Source organism: Lissotriton vulgaris, chromosome 11, assembly GCF_964263255.1.
Source record: "Lissotriton vulgaris chromosome 11, aLisVul1.2, whole genome shotgun sequence".
In the NCBI taxonomy this organism is placed as follows: Eukaryota; Metazoa; Chordata; class Amphibia; order Caudata; family Salamandridae; genus Lissotriton; species Lissotriton vulgaris.
In genome coordinates this window covers 636,754,310-636,772,376 of record NC_141699.1, presented here as the reverse complement: position 1 = coordinate 636,772,376, position 18,067 = coordinate 636,754,310, and the positions used below count along the sequence as shown (strand labels likewise).

At 47.7% G+C, this 18,067-nt stretch overlaps 1 protein-coding gene across 1 annotated transcript in view; it reads left to right on the top strand.

Moving 5' to 3' along the window:
- Positions 1-18,067, top strand: part of LOC147683273 (uncharacterized) — a 1,451,334-nt gene that overhangs the window by 2,401 nt on the left and 1,430,866 nt on the right. The window contains exon 2 of the mRNA XM_086943731.1: positions 14,414-14,512. Within this exon, the coding sequence (XP_086799857.1) occupies positions 14,416-14,512 (97 nt within the window). The 5' untranslated portion in view covers positions 14,414-14,415. The remainder of the gene's footprint in view (positions 1-14,413; positions 14,513-18,067) is intronic.

The window sequence follows — 18,067 nt, the reverse complement described above, 5'->3', positions numbered from 1 at the left end:
GGGAGTCTCAGTACCAGCCGGGCTGTGGCGTTTTGTAGAACTTGGAGACGGTTGAGACTTTTGGCCGTAATACCCAGATATAGTAGGTTGGCATAGTCAAGTCTCGATGTGACCAAAGCATGCACAAGAGTTTGTCTGGCACCAATCGGTAATAGGTCAAGGACCTTGCGAAGGCTCTTCAGTATCCCGAAGCACATTCCAACCACCCGGTTAACCTGGGGAGCAAAGGATAGATCAGAGTCGAATAGAACCCCAAGATTTTTCGCCTGGTGGCTCGGCGTGGGGGTAGAGCCCAGAGAGTCAGGCCACCACGCTGAGGACCACACAGACGGGCCTCCCCCTACCACGAGCACTTCCGTTTTGGACCCATTCAACTTCAGGCAGTTGTTGGACATCCAGGAAGCAAGTTCCTGCATGCAGGCCCTGAAGTTGAGTGCCGCAGTATCGGGTGCCCGTGACAACGAGATGACCAGCTGTGTGTCGTCAGCGTACGACACCAGCTGGATGCCATGCCTTTCCACAATGGTGGCAACAGGGGAGGCGTAGAGGTTAAACAGGGTGGGGCTGACGGCCGAGCCCTGGGGAACCCCTTGTTCGAGATTGAACACCCCGGTACTACCACTTCAGGTGTGGTTATAGGATTCTTTTTTATGTGAATTCTTTAAGTGTGTCTGCATAGATATTGGGAATTATTGGAAAGAATATATATTTAGTTTAATGATTTTACATGAATGATTTTACATTGAGACACAAATAAACATCAATCAATCTGGTAATTGTAAACGCACTACTCACCCATCAGGGTCTCAAGACGCTGACGGGAGGGGGGGCAGCTCCGTTCAGTCGAAGAGCCAGGTCTAGTATCCTTGTAATGACACATTTAACAGAGTCCACTAAACATGTACAGAGTGAACGAACCATAAGAGGAAAAGGAAAAATATCATCTTGAATGAATATTCTCTCTACTAGAAAGGAAATGTATTCCAACAGGACAATTGTGCACAATGCACTGCCTAGCTCCATGAAGTCACTGTCATACACTTATTAAGATTCCAATGAGTCAAAGACACAATGCATGCAAATACAACTGTGCAAGATTATTGGCAATAAATGTATGAAAAGTAAAACATTAAAACAATGTTATTTTGAATAAAACTGAGAGCGTTATAAAACCACTGCACTGCTTCTGGATAATGAGCTAAGTCATGGCAATCCACAACTAACTCATTGCGGTAGTCTGAAAAGGTTAAGATACGTGTATTGTGCTGTGATGTGCTTTTTTAAATGCACCATAGGTAATCAATCAATCAAGATACTTATAAGGGGCACTACATACCCGTAAGGTTCTCAAGGCGCTGGGGGGGGGAGGTGTAGGGGGGGTGCTCCTGCTTCTGATAGAAGAGCCAGGTCTTGAAGAGTCCTCTGAAGGCCAGTAGGTCTTGGGTCAGTCGTAGCTTGGTGGGGAGGGTGTTCCAGGTCTTGGCTGCTTGGTGCTGGCGGGTGGGGGTGTAGAAGTTGAGTCGTCTGTTGAGGTATGCTCGGCCGGTCTTGTGGTGAGCTTTGTGTGCGTGGATGAGGAGTTTGAAGGTTATCCTCTTGTTGACGGGGAGCCAGTGCAGGTCTCTCAGGTGGGGTGTGACGTGGCTGCGGCAGGGGATGTTGAGGATCAGACGTACTGACGCGTTCTGGATGCGTTGCAGTCACCTCAGGAGCTTGGCCGACGTTCCTGTGTAGTGGGCTTTTTCGTAGTCCAGCCTGCTCGTGACGAGGGCCTGGGTGACAGTTCATCTTGTCTCGGTGGTCATCCACTTGAAGATCCTGCGGAGCATTCGGAGGGTGTTGTAGCAGGATGAGGAGACAGCATTGACCTGCTTAGTCATGGAAAGGGTGGAGTCGAAGATGACCCCTAGGTTGCTTGTGTGGTCGGTGGATGTCGGGGCTGTTCCTAGAGTTGTCGGCCACCAGGAGTTGTCCTAGGCTGAAGGGGTGGAGCCGAGGATGAGGACCTTCGTCTTGTCCGAGTTCAGCTTCAGTCGGCTGTTCCTCATTCATTCGGCGACTGCCTTCATTCCTTCATTCCTTCGTGGAGTTTGGTCTTGGCGGTGTGAGGGTCTTTGGTGAGGGAGATGATCAACTGGGTGATCAACTGGGTGTCGTCGGCGTAGGAGATGATGTTGAGGTCGTGCTGTCGGGCGGCGTGGGCGAAGGGTAACATGTAGATGTTGAACAGCGTCCAGCTGAGGGAAGAGCCCTGGGGTACTCTGGAGATGATTTCAGTGGCAGTGGAGCGGTAGGGGGAGGCGGACATTCTGAGTTCTGCCGGAGAGGAAGAATGTGGTCCAGTCCAGTGCCTTTTCTTGGATTCCGGCGTCGTGTAAGCGTGTTCGTGTTTGTTGTGGCAGACCATGTAGAAGGCGGCTGACAGGTCCAGGAGGATTAGGGCCGCTGTTTCTCCGTTGTCAAGCAGGGTTCTGATGTCATCGGTGGCGGCGATGAGGGCAGTTGCAGTGCTGAGGTTGCTGCGGAAACCGGACTGGTACGGGTCCAGGATGCTGTTCTCCTCGAGGAAGTGGGTCAGTTGTTTGTTGGCGATTTTCTTCGTGACCTTTGCCGGGAACTGGAGCAGGGAGATGGGTCGGAAGTTCTTGAGGTCTTTGGGGTCCGCCTTGGGTTTCTTGAGTAAGGCCTTGATCTCGGCGTGCTTCCGGCTTTCCGGGAAGGTTGCTGTCTCGAAGGAGATGTTGATTACTTTCCGGAGATGGGGTGCGATGGTTGTGCTGGCTTTGTTGAAGATGTGGTGAGGGCATGGGTCCAGCAGAGACCGGGAGTGGATGGTGTTCATAGTCTTGCTGGTGTCCTCGTCGTTGATGCTGAACCAGGAGAGCAGGCGGTTGGTGCAGGTGGGGGTCGTGGGGGTGGTGGTTGTCGAGGCAGTCGTGGTGTCAAAGCTCTCGTGGATGTCTGTGATCTTGCCGTGGAAGAAGGTGACCAGCGAGTCGCACAGGTCTTGCGAAGGCGGGATGTCGTTGGTGTTGCAGCTGGGGTTGGAGAGTTTCTTCACGATGTTGAAGAGCTCTTTGCTGTTGTGTGTGTTGGTATCCAGGTGGTCTTTGAATGAGGCAGTCTTGGCGGCTCTGATGAGTTGATGGTGTCTGCGGGTGGCTTTCTTGTGGGCTGCGTAGCTGTCCGGTGTTCGTTCGAAGAGCTAGTTCTTCTCCAGTTTTTGGCATGTCCGTTTGGAGGCCTGGAGGTCTTCAGTGAACCAGGTGGCTTTCTTGCTGGTGTTGCTGTTGGAGGGTGCCTTGAACAGGGCGAGGATGTTGACGCAGTTGTCGATCCACTGTCTGAGGTTGCGGGCGCCGGTGTTGGGGGTCGGTGGAGTCAGCGGGTGGACTCAGGGCGAGGCTGCTGGTTAGATGGTCTTTTGTGACTTTGCTCCAGCAGCGTCGAGGCATCAGTTGGGTGCGGTGGTTCATGGTGGGCTTCCTAAAACTGAAGTGGATGCAGTGGTGGTCGATCCAGTGGAGTTCGGTGGTGTGGTTGAAGGAGATGTGGGGGCTTGCGCTGAAGATGGGGTCGAGCGTGTGGCCGGCGGCGTGGGTTGGTGTTGTCACGAGCTGTCTGAGTCCGAGGTTGGCGAGGTTGTCGATCAGGATGGTGGAGTTGGTGTCGTTGTTGTTCTCGAGGTGGAAGTTCAGGTCCCCAAGGAGGATGTAGTCCATGGAGGCAAGGGCGTCTGTGCTGATGAGGTCGGAGATGGCGTTGCTGAACTGTAGTCGGGGTCCGGGTTGTCTGTAGACGAGGATTACTCTGAGGGTGGTGTTGGGTTAGGTGTGGATCTGGAAGTTCATGTGTTCGGCGGTGCTGAGCATGTCGTCGGTGTTGGTCGAAACACCGATGGTGTTCTGTGGACGATGGCGATACCTCCTCCTACGCTGTTGGGGCGGTCCCTGCGGGTGATCTTGTAGCCTCCCGGGATGGCAATGGCGATGTCGGGGGCTGAGGCGGGGTTCAGCCAGGTCTCCGTCAGGAAGGCAACGTCTGGTGAGGTTGAGTCGATGAGGTCCCAGAGTTCGACTGCGTGTCTGTGGGCGGAGTGGGTGTTGAGGAGGATGCATCTGAGGTAGTTGGGTTCTTTTGTTGGAGGTTCGGTGGGCCGGATGCTGGTGAAGCTGCAGATCTGGCAGATGAAGGGTCCTTGGGTGCGCTTCAAGGTGTCCTGGTGGCAGGTGTGTTTTCGTCCGTGTTGAGTGCGTGGAGGGTGCTGGCGTTGTAGTGGAGTCGGGTGTTGTGGTGTTCGTAATGGATGTGTTTCATAACTTTAGAGATTCAGAGGTTTACTTTGTAGGTCAGCAGTCACTTGACCATATGTGATCAAACAAAAAAAAGAGCTTTAAGAAGCACACCTAAGAGAGAGACTTTGTATCCACGTTGGTTACATTGATTACTATATTTGGGCAGAACTTGTGTGCTTCCACCGAGAAACAATGCTTGACTTAGTTCTTTTGGCTCCTGAGGAAAGTCCTATCACCTAAAAAAACATAATGAAGGGCAGTTTGCTATAGGAAGACTCATCTACCATGTGGAAATATTGGCTAATATTATTGCTAAAACTTCATGACATGTTCACTGTGTGCAATAACCACAGCAATGGCCATGCTTCTTATTGATAGGCTAATCCTATTAGTGAATAGAGCTTCTTAATAAGGATGTTCCCTTTTTTAAAACGGCCATGGCAACCACCATAATCCTGCAAAGGCATTTGTGCATGTTTTATTTGCTATGTTTATGTTTGTGGTGTAAAGAAAAAGCAGTTTGTTCTACCCTCTCATCCCAGCACTGCGACAGACATGCCAGTTGATGCAGCCCCATCAGTCCAATGTTGATCCTTCCTCTCGCACCAACCCGATGTCTCAGTTCACTCTACCCAACTGCAGCAGCCCGACATGGCCAATTCTCCTCAGAAATAGGAGCCAGACCTCTTGTATGTGGTTTCAGGAAGAGTGGGCTTCTCCCTGAGAATGTTTTGGAAAAGTTTGGGTCAAATTTAATAAAACACCATAGGCCCTTGTTGGAAATGGCCCTTTTTGCAGGGTTATCCCCATACTTTTTGCTTTTTCCTCCTATTTTTCCCAGACCTGGGTGTGTTGGTTTTAGGACTCTGGGCAGGTTACCACTGCTAATCAATGCTAAAGTGCATTTGCTCTCTGTGTAAATTGTCTTATGGATTGGTGTTTCCATGATATTGGGTTTACCTGTTAGCCCCTAGTAAAGTGCAGTGCGTGTGCCAGGGCCGGTGAATCAAATGCTACCTGGGGGCCTGCAGCACCGGTTGTGCCACCCCCGTGAGTAGCCCTGAAATCGATAACTCAGACCTGCCATTGTAGAGTCTGCACGCAGGGACATGTCGACTAGGCTGGTGCACACACTGGCCGGTCCCTAACCTTCCCTTTTCTTACATGTCAGACATCCCTCAGGTACGACCAAGGTACCCCTGTGGGCAGGGTGCAATGTATGTGAAAGGTAGGACTTGCCCTGCTGTGTGCGGCATGTCCTAATAGTGAATTACAGCCAATTTCGTTTTTCACTATTGCAAGGCTACCAGTTCCCCATAGGATAGAATGGGATTTTTGTTTATAACATCTTATACACATAACTGGCCCAGGGAATTCGGTAAGAAAATAAAATGTAGTATGCCTGTACTCAGAATCTAAAGATGCATCTTTTAGTGAAGGTGATTTTTACATTCTGCGTTTGAAGATACCACTTTTAGAAAGTGGGTATTTTCTTGCTCATTCATCTCGTGTGCCTCTGCTGGAATGTGGATTGCCTGTCTGGGTTTTGGATGGCAGAAAGCTGGGGGGCCGGAGGGGATCCAGATGGGCTAGGTAGGTCAGGAAAGGGCTGAATAGACCTGGGCTACGAAGGGGGAAGGGCCGACTGGTTCTGGCCGAGCACAGACACCCTCTGCCTGAAAGATCAAAGGATTTTTGGACATAAATACTGGATCCCAGACCCCTGAACTTTAGAAATCATCTGGATCAAGAAGACTGCCAAGAAGGAGAGCCGGACAAACTGCGAAAAGGAACAACTGCTTTGCTGGGCTGACCTGCAGTGGCTGCTTCTGTCTTGGGCAGTGAAAGACCTGGACTGGACTTTCTGCAACCTAATTTGTGAGTCTCTCCAAGGGCTTGAGGTAGAGCTTGCCCCCTGTTCATGAAGTCTCAGGAACAGCAAAGACTTCAAGTTCTTTGACCTGCAGCACTGGGGACTGTGTTTTGTGCTGCAACCGGAAGAACACCAACTGAACGACGTCTACGATACCACTGCAGATTCCGTGTCCTGAAGGCACCGCAGAGGGCACCGCTGCAACGCCGCAACCCTGGTCTCACCGACGACACCTGTTGACACCTCCACCGAGCCGCTGCTTGCACCGCGACCTGTCGGCACTGCACTTCGCACTGCCTCACTTCATGCCAAATCTTTGGCACCGCAGAGGGCACCGCCACAACGAGGCACCTCAACCCTGGTCTCACCGACGATGCCTGTTGATGCCGTCACCGAGCCGCTGCTTGAACCGCGACCTGTGAGCACTACACTCCACACTGCCTCACTTCACGCCAAAGCTTTGGCCCCGCAGAGAGCTCTGCTGCAACGTGACCCTGGTCTCACCGACGACGCCTGTTGACGCCGCCACCGAGCTGCTGCTCAGACCATGACCTGTGGACACCCCACTCCTCACCGTCTTGCTTCACAAGGACGCCTTGGGTAGCCTGACACTGCCACTTCCTGCCGAAATCAACGCTGCTTCTTGCACCGTGGTTCGAAGGCACCGCTCGTAAGTTACACGACCCACCACCCTCATCTCGCACCGCGGCCTTGGCCTACCGACGCCGGCGCTATTGACTCCAGTTCGTCAGCCGGTGAAAGCGCTTTAAGCAGCGACAACGCCGCTGCTTTCACCGTGACCTGCTAGCACCGTGACAAGCACCGCCTCCATCTCGCACAGCGACCCTGGTCTCACCGACTACTCCATCTGACGCCGCCTCCGCGACCTGGGCGCACCACACGGCACACCGCTGGGCTTCACACTGCACCACCCGTCGCCTGTTGGGACCAGCACTCTGGATCCCGTCAGAATGGAGCTCCACCTGCAATGCGAGTGACTTCAAGGGCCCCATCGCCCTGCATCTCTGAAAGGTACTGTTTGCTGGTCTTCCCAACACCGTAGTTGGCCTGTGACCCCGCGGTCAGCCAGAACTCTTTTTGGATTTGTTGTTCACGATGCCGTGAAGCCCCGGAAGGAGCTATCGACATCAAGGAACTATTTTTATAAGCATGTTTTGATAAGAGAAGATTTTGAAGTATATATTGTAGATTTTTTTCATATGTGGTCTTGTCCTAAGTATACAAAAATTAGAAATTTTTCTAAACTGGTGTGGTGCCCTTCTGTAGTGCGTACACTGTTTTACTGTTGGTTATGTGCTAATGCTTTACACACTGGCTCTAAGATAAGCCTGGCTGCTCGTGCCAAGCTACCAAGGGGGTGAACAGGGGTTATTTTAGAAGTGTAAATCCCTTATCCTGACTAGAGTGGTGGTTTCTGCCTCGCTTTGGTGCAAGTCTCAGCTAGCCAGAAATCCCATTTCTAACAGCCCTGAAAGAGCATTTGTGAAATATTCCAGTACTTTTATGGTAAGCAAGAGAATGTGATAGAATTACTTCCACTATGCCAAGGTCAGTATTTTTTAATGGGTGAGCGCATTATGCCAAGCACTACATACAATATGCCAGAATTTTGCCATAGATACTTGTACCAACAGTCATGGGTACATCCAAAAATTACCTAGGGTACACAAGGGTCAGCATTTTGCCATCGCACCCCCTATAAAATGAGTAAAAGGTTTCTTACCTCAAATATCGGTTCCAGAAATTTGCTATGGATGCACCCTGTATGCTAAAATATTAGGTGCAGCATGTCAGGGCCTGCATTTTGCCATACAACACCTCACATCCATATGCCACTACTACCGCCATTCATAAGGCAAGAATATCCACCAGTATGCCAGACCAGCAGCAGACATAACACCTATACACCTATACACTCACTCAAACATGCATTCACACACATACTCAGTCTCTCACAGATACAAATTTTATCACACACTCCATTTCACAAACTCACTCATTGTCACTATATCTCTTGATCGCTTTCGAACATTTGGACTGGCGTTCACACAGACACACACACACTCAGACACCACCCACACTGCCCCTCACGCTCCCATTGGTCAAATGTGATTGTATTTTATTAGAAAGAATTGCACAGTTGCTGCTCCTGCTATACCCAGGTGGGAGTAGTGCTTACAGAGTGAGAGTAATGAGGGCAGGGTGAGTGTTGTGAGTGATGTAAATGCAGAGTGAATGGTCTGCCTGTGTGAGTGCTGGATGACCAGTGTGCCTCTGTGAGTGCAGGATGAGCTGAAAGAGTTAGGGTTAAGCTGAAGGATTGACTGGTGAGCGCAAGGTGAGAGGAGTTAGTACAGGGTGAATGGGTTGTCCCTGTGAGTTCTGGCAGAATGTTGCACCCGTGTGCAAGCAGGCTGAGCTGCATAAGTGATGGGTGAAAATAGTTCCTGTGTGAGTGCAGGTTGAGCAGTGTGACAGTGTCCGTGCATTGTGAGAGGAGGGAATGAAGAGTAAGAGGTGTTAGTCCAGGGTGAGAGATGTGTCTAGTTGAGTGGTGTGAGTGCAGGGTGAGTGATGTGCCCATATGAGTGAAGATAGAGCTGTGTGAGTGACTGGCGTACCTATGTGAGTGTAGGGTAAGCACTGTGCCATATGAGAGTAGAGTAAGAGGAGTGAGTGTATGGTGAGGGGCAGGTAAGTGGAATGTCCAGAGAGTAAAGGGTAGGTGGTGTGCTTATATGAGTGCAGGCAGAGCTTAATTTGAGCCGGATGTTTCCGGTGATTGGCACCAGCACTTAATTGTCTATATCGTGTCTATACTGTGACAATCTGCCACATGGTGCCACTGTCTGTCTAATTTAGAGATGAACCCAGCAACGATCATTAATTTAATATACATTTAAAAGTAGCTATTTCGTTCTGCCCAAGCTATTCTTATAGCTTTGGGGGCGTGGAATAGTCACAGTTGTAGAAATGTGATGGCTAGTAGTTGTGTTGGTGCTATGTTTGGCAGTGCTGGCAGGGGCAATGGGTGGTTCAATCTGCAGGGGCATCCTGATGAGGGCCCTGGCTCTTATTTATTTTTAATTAACTAAGCACTGAGCAGGGTAAGAGGAGAGTGAACGTGTGAGTGCAGGATGAACAGTGTGAGTCCATGGTAAACTATGTAAGTACAATGTGATCACTGTGAGTGCAGGTTGAGTGGTGAGGCTGCAGTCTGTGCAGTGAGTGTGACAGGTGAGTAGATTGCCATGTTAGTGCACATGAGTAGTGTGCTCATGGGAGTGCAGTGTAAGAGGAGGGTGAATGGAGTGAGTTCATGGTGAGTGTTGTAAGTGCAGTTTGATCGCTGTGAGTTAAGGATGAGAATGTTAGAAATGGGTGAGTGGTGAGAATAATGGGTACGTCGGCTGAATGCAGGATCTATTCCCATACACTCTGAGCAACTCAGCATGTCAGCCATGGTTGGTGAGTGTGGTTTCAGATATAATTTAAACTATTTCTATTATAGCATCAGGGTTGAGGAAATAAATGATTTATGGATCCTGCAACACAATTTCAGCCTCTTCTTTATTTGCCTAACGTTACTTTTCATGAAATGCATTCTCCCACTGTGGCAGCAAAAGTAATTTTAAAATATAAGGAATAGGTAGAGTGGGAATGTAGGGCATACAGAAACCGGTGAATGTTCTTTTAAAGACTTTTGAAGTTCTCAGATAAGGCATCAGCCACTGCCTAGCCAGCTCACCGCAGCTCAAGGACCGTGTATGTGTCCTGGAAGCTGCATCAGTCCAGATTAAGACATAAGATGGAGAGGGGGATTAAAGACCTTTCAGCCCTATGGATGTTGCACGTCTGATGGTATCTGTAGGTTGTGTAGATCGAGAAGTATTGAGGCGTTTCCCCCAACGTCAAAGGCCTCAGAGGGGTGGAGCTGTAAGTGGTTTGTATTTATTTCAGTACTTTAACTGAAAGTGTGTGGTTCTCGCTCACAATATTTTATAAGCGTCAGTGCAGGTGTTGAGAGGTTTATTACCCGCTTCCTATGATTATGGAAGTGTATGAACAGTGAGACATCAGTGATGGGGCAAACACTGGATTTTTTTTTATGGAACAAAACAAAAACACATTGTGAGCCAGATTTTTTTTTCTACATCCACACCATACTTTTCTTTGAACGCTTAGGTTTTTTTCAACTCCAGTAGATACTAGCTGTTCTTGCAATGAGAGTTAGTAAACTTAAACTGTTGAATATTCTGTTTTTATGGATAGCTACTTTAGTGCAAGTGATAAATATTACAAAGTAGCTGTCGCCATTGTGTAGTTATAGTTTGGTCAGAGTTTGCATAGGAAGGGCATTTTTTGTTTATTGAATAAATTTGGCACCGTTTGACAAACCTGCATGGAACATTCTTAAAAAAAAAGTCCGTCCACTTGGCTCCTTAATTGACAGTTTTGTTCTGCCCCATAAAGTGGAGGCTAAGACAAAGGGGAGCCCCACAAGTGTGAGTTACCATATTAATTCCTATAGGAACGATTGCTCTCTGATACAGAAAAGCGGCTGAAAAAAATTACAAATGATTTGGGGAAAGGTAGAACTTTACACAGAAAGTTAACTTTTTTGTTATTTGGTGTAAATGCTGTAGGAAAGGGCCCTTTTCGACATGGTCACTCCCACTTTTTGCCTGCAATATGATGTGATTTCGAATGAAAGTGCCCTGGGTTCCTGGTAACCAGGTCCCCAGTGACAGATCTCTTTCCCAAAACTGTACTATTGTTTTCCCCAATTGGCGATACCATTAGGACCTCTGTAAGTCACTAGTAAATGGTACTCCTGGTAATTATGGCCTGAGGTGCTAAAGAGGGACCCCTCACTATGCTCATGCAAGCTGACACTGCAGGCTGCATGTCTTGGTGCAGACAAAACGAAAACATGACATGGCACACAGCATGTATGCCATGCCTGCAGAAGATGCATGCAGTATACCTAAGTCATTGCTACAGCAGGCCTTAATGCCCTAAGGGAGGGTGCCCTGCACTACATGTGAGGGTGTAACTGCCTGAGCAGTTAGGCCCCCATACTAGTCACTTCCATTACCGTGAGTACGAGTTATCAGAAATATTTATCCTATGCCACAAATTATTGTTCTTCCTCTGTTTACTGTAACCTACATGTATTAAGGTATTGAGATATCTTATAAAATGCGATAAATGTTGGTGTAGCAATACACCTTTTAGGAAAATAAAGGTGTCAAATTTGTTTTAATTGTTTTTAAATTATCAAAGCTTGTTTTATTGAAAATAAAAAATTAAATTAGATACATATGTAATCTATGGTCGTCACACTGGGAATTTGTATAAATTGTTATAATTTTGCTGTATGATTAACCCAATTCTAGCTAAACTGTCCTTTGCCTAGAAGTATATTTTCTGTTGCGAGTTATCAGGAAATCCATGAGCTGGACGTGGGCGAAAATAAGTTACCCAGCTACATGATGGCTTCTCTCAAATTAGGGATGTTTGGCATCAAACATCCCATTTTAGTAATCCCACACTGATGCCAGTGTCTGATTTAGTAAGGCATGCACCCAGAGGGCACCTTTGAAGTGCCCCCTAAAAACCTACCAGCCATGGGTGTGCTGACTGACTGGTTCTAGCCAGCCTGCCACTAGAGATGAGTTTCTGACACCTAAGTGGGAGGGCCTTTGCTCTCCGGGGACCATAAATTAAACCTACTCAGGCATAGTGTGCTTTGCATCCCGCCCACAGAATGACCTGTGGATTATCATTCCAAGGAAGGGGAGCTTCATAGAGGCCCACGGCCTTTGGTATATGAATCTGGCTTCTCTCACAAGAGAGGAAACTGACCTCTTTGTTCAGAGCCCTTTGGCACCTGAACAGGTGGGAAAAATAGCTAAGCAACACAGGTGTGTCCATTCTCAGACGAGTACTACCCCTGAATAGAGCTACGTTAAGTGAATGCAACTTTTCAGATGTGACCGTCTTGATGATGACAAATTTAGGAGATCTGGGACAGGGTTTTGCCCACTTTCACCAGGAAGTGGTCATATAGGGAGTACAGTGAACCCAGGGGTAAGTAGCTCATTTGCTACGACCCTATACTCCCCTAACACCCATACATTCAGTATTTAGGGAAGCCGTGGCACCAGGAAATAAGATCCTGCTGATTAACCGAAGAAGAAGGGCCAAAGAGCTGTGAAAGAAGAACTGCAGAAGAAACAACTGACTTGGCACCAGCCCTGCTAGCCTGTTTGCTTATTCTCAACAATTGTGCCGCAGGTTTCTTGCCCGGCAAGTTGCTGATCCTCCAAAGCCTGAGAAGACTACCAATACTTCTTCAAAGACCCAGGAACTCCCTTGGAGAAGCAGAGCTGCTTCCCTGCATACTGCAGGCACCCCAAAAAGACAGACTCTGGAATCGCAAAACCCTGACACTACAAAGCACCACTGCTCCTGAGCTACGCAGCCTGAGCTGAAGTGGACCAATGGTGCCAGCGCGGTCCCTCGACCCTCCAGAGACAAAGCCTACCTTGGCCCTTCCCACTGTGGACTTTCCGACACCGCCTGCAGCCTCTGTTCATAGGCCCCTCTACCACAAGTGCATTTGAGGACAAAATCCGGCACCTAAAGTCACTTCTTCACCCGTCGCCCCTGGAGAAGAGGACTAAAGGTGTCCCCACTTCACCGAGCATCGCAAAAGTTGAGCCCACTTGTTGGTTAAGGCCTCCTGGTCCGCAGTCCGAGCCTCTTTTCTGATGGACTGAGCTCCCTAGGCTTGAGTGGGGCACCTGACGCTGTAAAGCACATCTGCACCGGCTGCCCCAGTGCTGCCCTAAGTGAACTGCCGGCGCTCCTTGGACCTTGCCCCATACTTACCATAAGTCCAGAAGATCGCTCCCGTAAACCTCTGTTGAGGGCCCAAATGCAACACAGGTTTTTCTTCCATAGGTTAACATTGCCACGAAGGGCTTCAAGTATTATTTAAAGTATCAGTCATCAGATGCCAAAAAACACACTTCTGCACCTGGATGCCCCAGTGCCTCCCGAAGTGACCTGTTAGTGTTGTGGCAAAAAGAGCCTACTTCCTACAAATACTTTTAGTGGTTTTGGAGAAATTAGCTTTTTAAAAGGTACTTGGAGTTAGCATGTAGGGGTTAAAGCTTTTAACTCCTTCGGTGCTCATGATGAGCTGGGCTTGCTCATGACGAGCTGGGCTGCGCGCCGCCCACGCACAATTGATTCCCCGTCTGGGCGGGTGAATTAATCAGTGGGCAGGGTCGTGACGAGCCCAGCTCGTCATGTGCACAGCTCCACTGTGACTCATGTCGATCTGGGCTCGTCAAGAGCACTGCGGCGTCGCGCTCACCCCCCCTGCTGCCCCCGCACCGTGAGGGAATTACCTCTGCAGCAAAGGGGTTAAGAAGTTAAAGATTGATTTGCAACAACATCTAAATGATGTTGAAGCAGCTATTACAGAGCTTCGGGACTGGGTTGCCAAGTTCTAGAAAAAAATCAATGGCCACATTGGGACAATAGTAGCTGTACAACAGTAGCACTAAAATCCTAATGGCCAACTGCCATTGCGCAGGTCATAGGCCATGCGCTGTGGGGGATGTCCGCCTGCAGTGGGTTGGGTGCAGGGCCAACCCACTGCTGTGCGTAACTGAAGGCTGTGTGCAGTGGAAGGTTGGCGACCTGCTGGAGATTGGACGTCCATGGAGAGTACGGTGTAGAGCCCGTCTGGAGCAAGTCCCTGCAGCTAACCCTCCGCAGCATATGCCATGCACAGCTGGGGGTTGGGCACCCACGTTTGTTGGTCGCAGGGCCTTGCCGGTTAAAGTGATTTTATACTTAAGTATAGTAATAAGATCTTAGCGAACCTTAAAAATAAAATCCACTCCACTAACTCCATGGGATGCTGTCACAATGACTGCATGATGTTATTAGTGCTGTCATCAATCAAGTAGCAGTAATGATGTTATTTAGCACGTCATGAGTGATGTAATATGTGATATCATAAGAAATGCATGACAAGGCACAAGTTACAGTTAAATCACTAAACTATAACTGGGGATATTCAGTGATTTTGCAAAATCAGTTTAACCCTTGATTTTTTCAACGATATACAAATATATACCAATGGAGGAATATGAAATACATTTGCCTAACAGTGTTTAGTGACTCTTTGTTTCTCTTTTCACAGTGATGCACAAAACTATGGCTACATCTTCTATAGATGACACATCTGCAGACAAAGCATTACCTGCTGACAAAAGTACCACACAATTTCCAGTCCAAACAAGTAAGTTTCAATAACCAACTAATCAGTGATGCAGTAATGAAAACATTGCCATTACTAACAACTATAGAAACATTTGGTGGGCAAATGTAGTGTCACCTCCACAGGTTTTAGTGAAATATATAAAATGTTGATACTGGTTTTGGTGCTATGTAATCCAACTATTGACTCCAATTCAAGCATTTCTTATGTTAATGTACGTTTTTTTGACCATCTAAATAAATGTTTTTCTAAAGAATTCAAAATGTCATAAGAAGCATTTATGAATCAATCCTGACTGTAGAGCTGCTATGAATTCCTTGATCCATGCAATCGCGAAAGATGAAAAAACTAAAATGTTCGAGGCATAAGAGCTGCTGATCGTAAACTTAGCAATAGATCGCCACCTGGTGTTGGGCTCGGATGATTGCAGGTTGTTGTCTTCTTGGAAGAAGTCTTTGTAGTCACGAGATAGGTGACTCCTCCCTTGGACAATACTGCGCATGGTCATCAACTCCATCCTCAGATTGTTTTTTTCCGCCACTGGGTTCGGATGAAAGTTTTCCGCTCCAGCTAGAAAATACTTTTTCTGCAATTTCGAAGCGTGAAACTTTATATAAACTTTTTTCGACATCGAATAGACTTCACCAGCTACTTTCCGGTACGTCGACGCGGGCCGTTGGGCCCATCGGCGCCGTGCGGCCTACGCCAACTCCATTCAAGAGATGCCCGGTATGTCGAGCAAAATTCCCTCATAGCGACCATCACAAGGTTTGCAACCTCTGTCTATCGCCAGAACACGAGTCGACCTGCACAGCCTGTGCCTCCTTCCGATCGAAGAAGACCATTCGGGATCGGAGGGCCAGTCGACACGAGAAGAGGAGATCAGCGCCCGCACCGGAGGCCATCTTTGAGGAGGAGATTGTCGGAGAGGACGTCTCCGGGGACGAAGATTCACTCGAATATATCTTCGAGGACGAGGCTCCACTCGTCGCTGAGGAAGACTCTCCTGATCTCCAGATCATATCAGGAGGAGAGGACTCAGACGACTCGATTCCGTCTTGGCAGCCTGTGAGTACCCCTGCCCCTGCACAACATCAGTGGAATCAGGCTCAAGGTCAGCTCACAGACCTGGTGTTGGTAGACAGACGTGCATATCGCTCTCTGCAATGGTGGAACACCAAAAACTTGACAAAGGGACGGCCGTTCCTAGACCCTGTTCCACAGATAGTGCTCACAACAGATGCATCCCTCACAAGATGGGGAGCCCATCTCTTGCATTATGCCACACAAGGCCAATGGAACAACCAACAAAGACAGTTCCACATCAACTATCTAGAGCTGCTAGCAATTTTCCTAGCACTCAAAACTTTTCAAGTACAAGTACAAAACAAAACTGTCCTAATCCGGACGGACAATATGACAGCCATGTATTATATACAAAAACAGGGGGGGACACACTCTCTGCAACTGTCCCAGCTTGGACAGAACATTTGGAGATGGGCCATTCCTCAAAACATACACGTGACAGTAGAACACCTTCCAGGAATTCACAATCAGATAGCAGATCTGTTGAGTCGTCAGTCACAACAGATTCACGAATGGGAGTTACACCCACAAGTTCTCCAACCATGCTTCCAAATGTGGGGGCATCCACAGATAGACATGTTTGCCACCCACGAAAATGCAAAATGCCCAACCTTCGCCACCAGGTTTTCCACACCCACGGTCGGAGGGGAATGCGATATGGATGAACTGGTCAGGCAGATTTGCGTACGCTTTTCCGCCTCTCCCACTCATTCCACTAGTAGTACGCAAGCTCAGACAACAATCTCTCAAACTAATACTAGTGGCTCCCACATGGGCACGTCAGCCGTGGTTCACCACACTACTAGATCTCTCACTGGTTCCACATCAGAAATTACGGGTCACGCCATCCCTGTTAACAAAGAACCATTGAGAAATAAGACACCCAGAACCAAGCCAACTGAATTTGGCGATCTGGCTCCTGAAGTCTTAGAGTTCGGCTACTTAAACCCACCACCAGACTGTAGGCACATAATTAAAGAAGCTAGGAGAACCACTACCAGAGCATGTTATGCTGCTAAGTGGAAAAGATTTGCAATATACTGTAACAACAATCACATTGATCCACTGGATGTTTCCATTCAAAATATTATTTGCTACCTTCTACACCTACAAAGGCCCAATTTGGCTTATTCTTCCATACGCCTGCAAAACGAATAATCCCACCTAGGTTACCACCTGCTCCAGTATGGAACCTAAATGTGGTCCTTACAAGACTTATGGCCCCCCCCCTACGAGCCTTTACATAAGCCAGAGGTCGATATCCATGCACATGAGTGAAGTTATATTTCTCAGAGTTATATGAGACCCCTCTAATAGACTTGCAAAATCCTTTTAGCTGTGTCCTTGGAATTGTCCTGTTAAACCTTGAAGGTATTCCCCCGGTTCATTTCTCCATGACTGACACCCTAAACTGACACCCTAAACAGTAATAACACCCAAAGATCAGGTAAGGCACCTGGGTTGGACAAAATACCTGGCGAACAATTTTTCTACGAACCCTTCATATGGATACCTTATTTTAACAAACTCTCAAATGAGAAAGGTAGGATTATTTCCCAATCATGCAGGGATGCATAGAATAGTTCAGTACATACAAAGGGGTCACATAGCCTTCCAGAGAATTATCGCCCAATAAGCTTGATCAATAGCATCTAAAAGGTATTCTGCTAACAGATACGTGATAAATTATTAACATGGATAAAAGAAAATCTGTTTCCTTCCCACTCTCAGGCAAAATTCTGAGCAAAGGTTAGCACCATAGACCAGGGTTTTCGCTTACTCTTAATTTAGGTAGAAGACCATTGATTTAAGTAACTTCCACTTATTGATCTTATATTAACAAACTCACTATTGCGATTGGGAAGGTGGGGCTAATCTGGAAGCATGGAGGGGTGTAGAGATTATTCCAATACATAAAAAAGGGGTCACATAGTTTTCCGAAGAGTTATTGGCCAATAAGATTGATTGATAAAATCCAAAAGATATTCTGCAAACAGACACTTGATAAAATATTAACATGGATTGAGGCAAATCAAATGCTTTTCCATTTCCAGGCAAGATTTCGAGCAAAGGTCAGTACAGTGGACCAGGCTTTTCACTCTCTGTTAATTAAACGGAAGACCATTGATATAAGCAACTGCCATTTATTGATCTATGGGCCACCTTTTATCTTGTTCCGAGGTTAAAGTTGTGGAAGGTACTTGTAAAACAGGGCGTCCCAATGAATTTGCTCTCAATAATAATCCAGCTCTATTCAGAATAGTTGGCATAAGGTCAGTGGGACCCAAATGGTGAATTATCAAATTGGATAAACATCAATAGAGGAGTATAGCAGAGCTGTGTCCTAGCGGAATTTTTTTTTCCAATGAATGTGTTCTTTGATTACTTAAAAATTGTTTGAACAATTCACCTTGTATCGTGGGCCGAAAGGTCCCAAGTCTCCTTTTTACATAAAACTAGCAGCCCGCCCCGACGTTGTCCGGGGGCAAT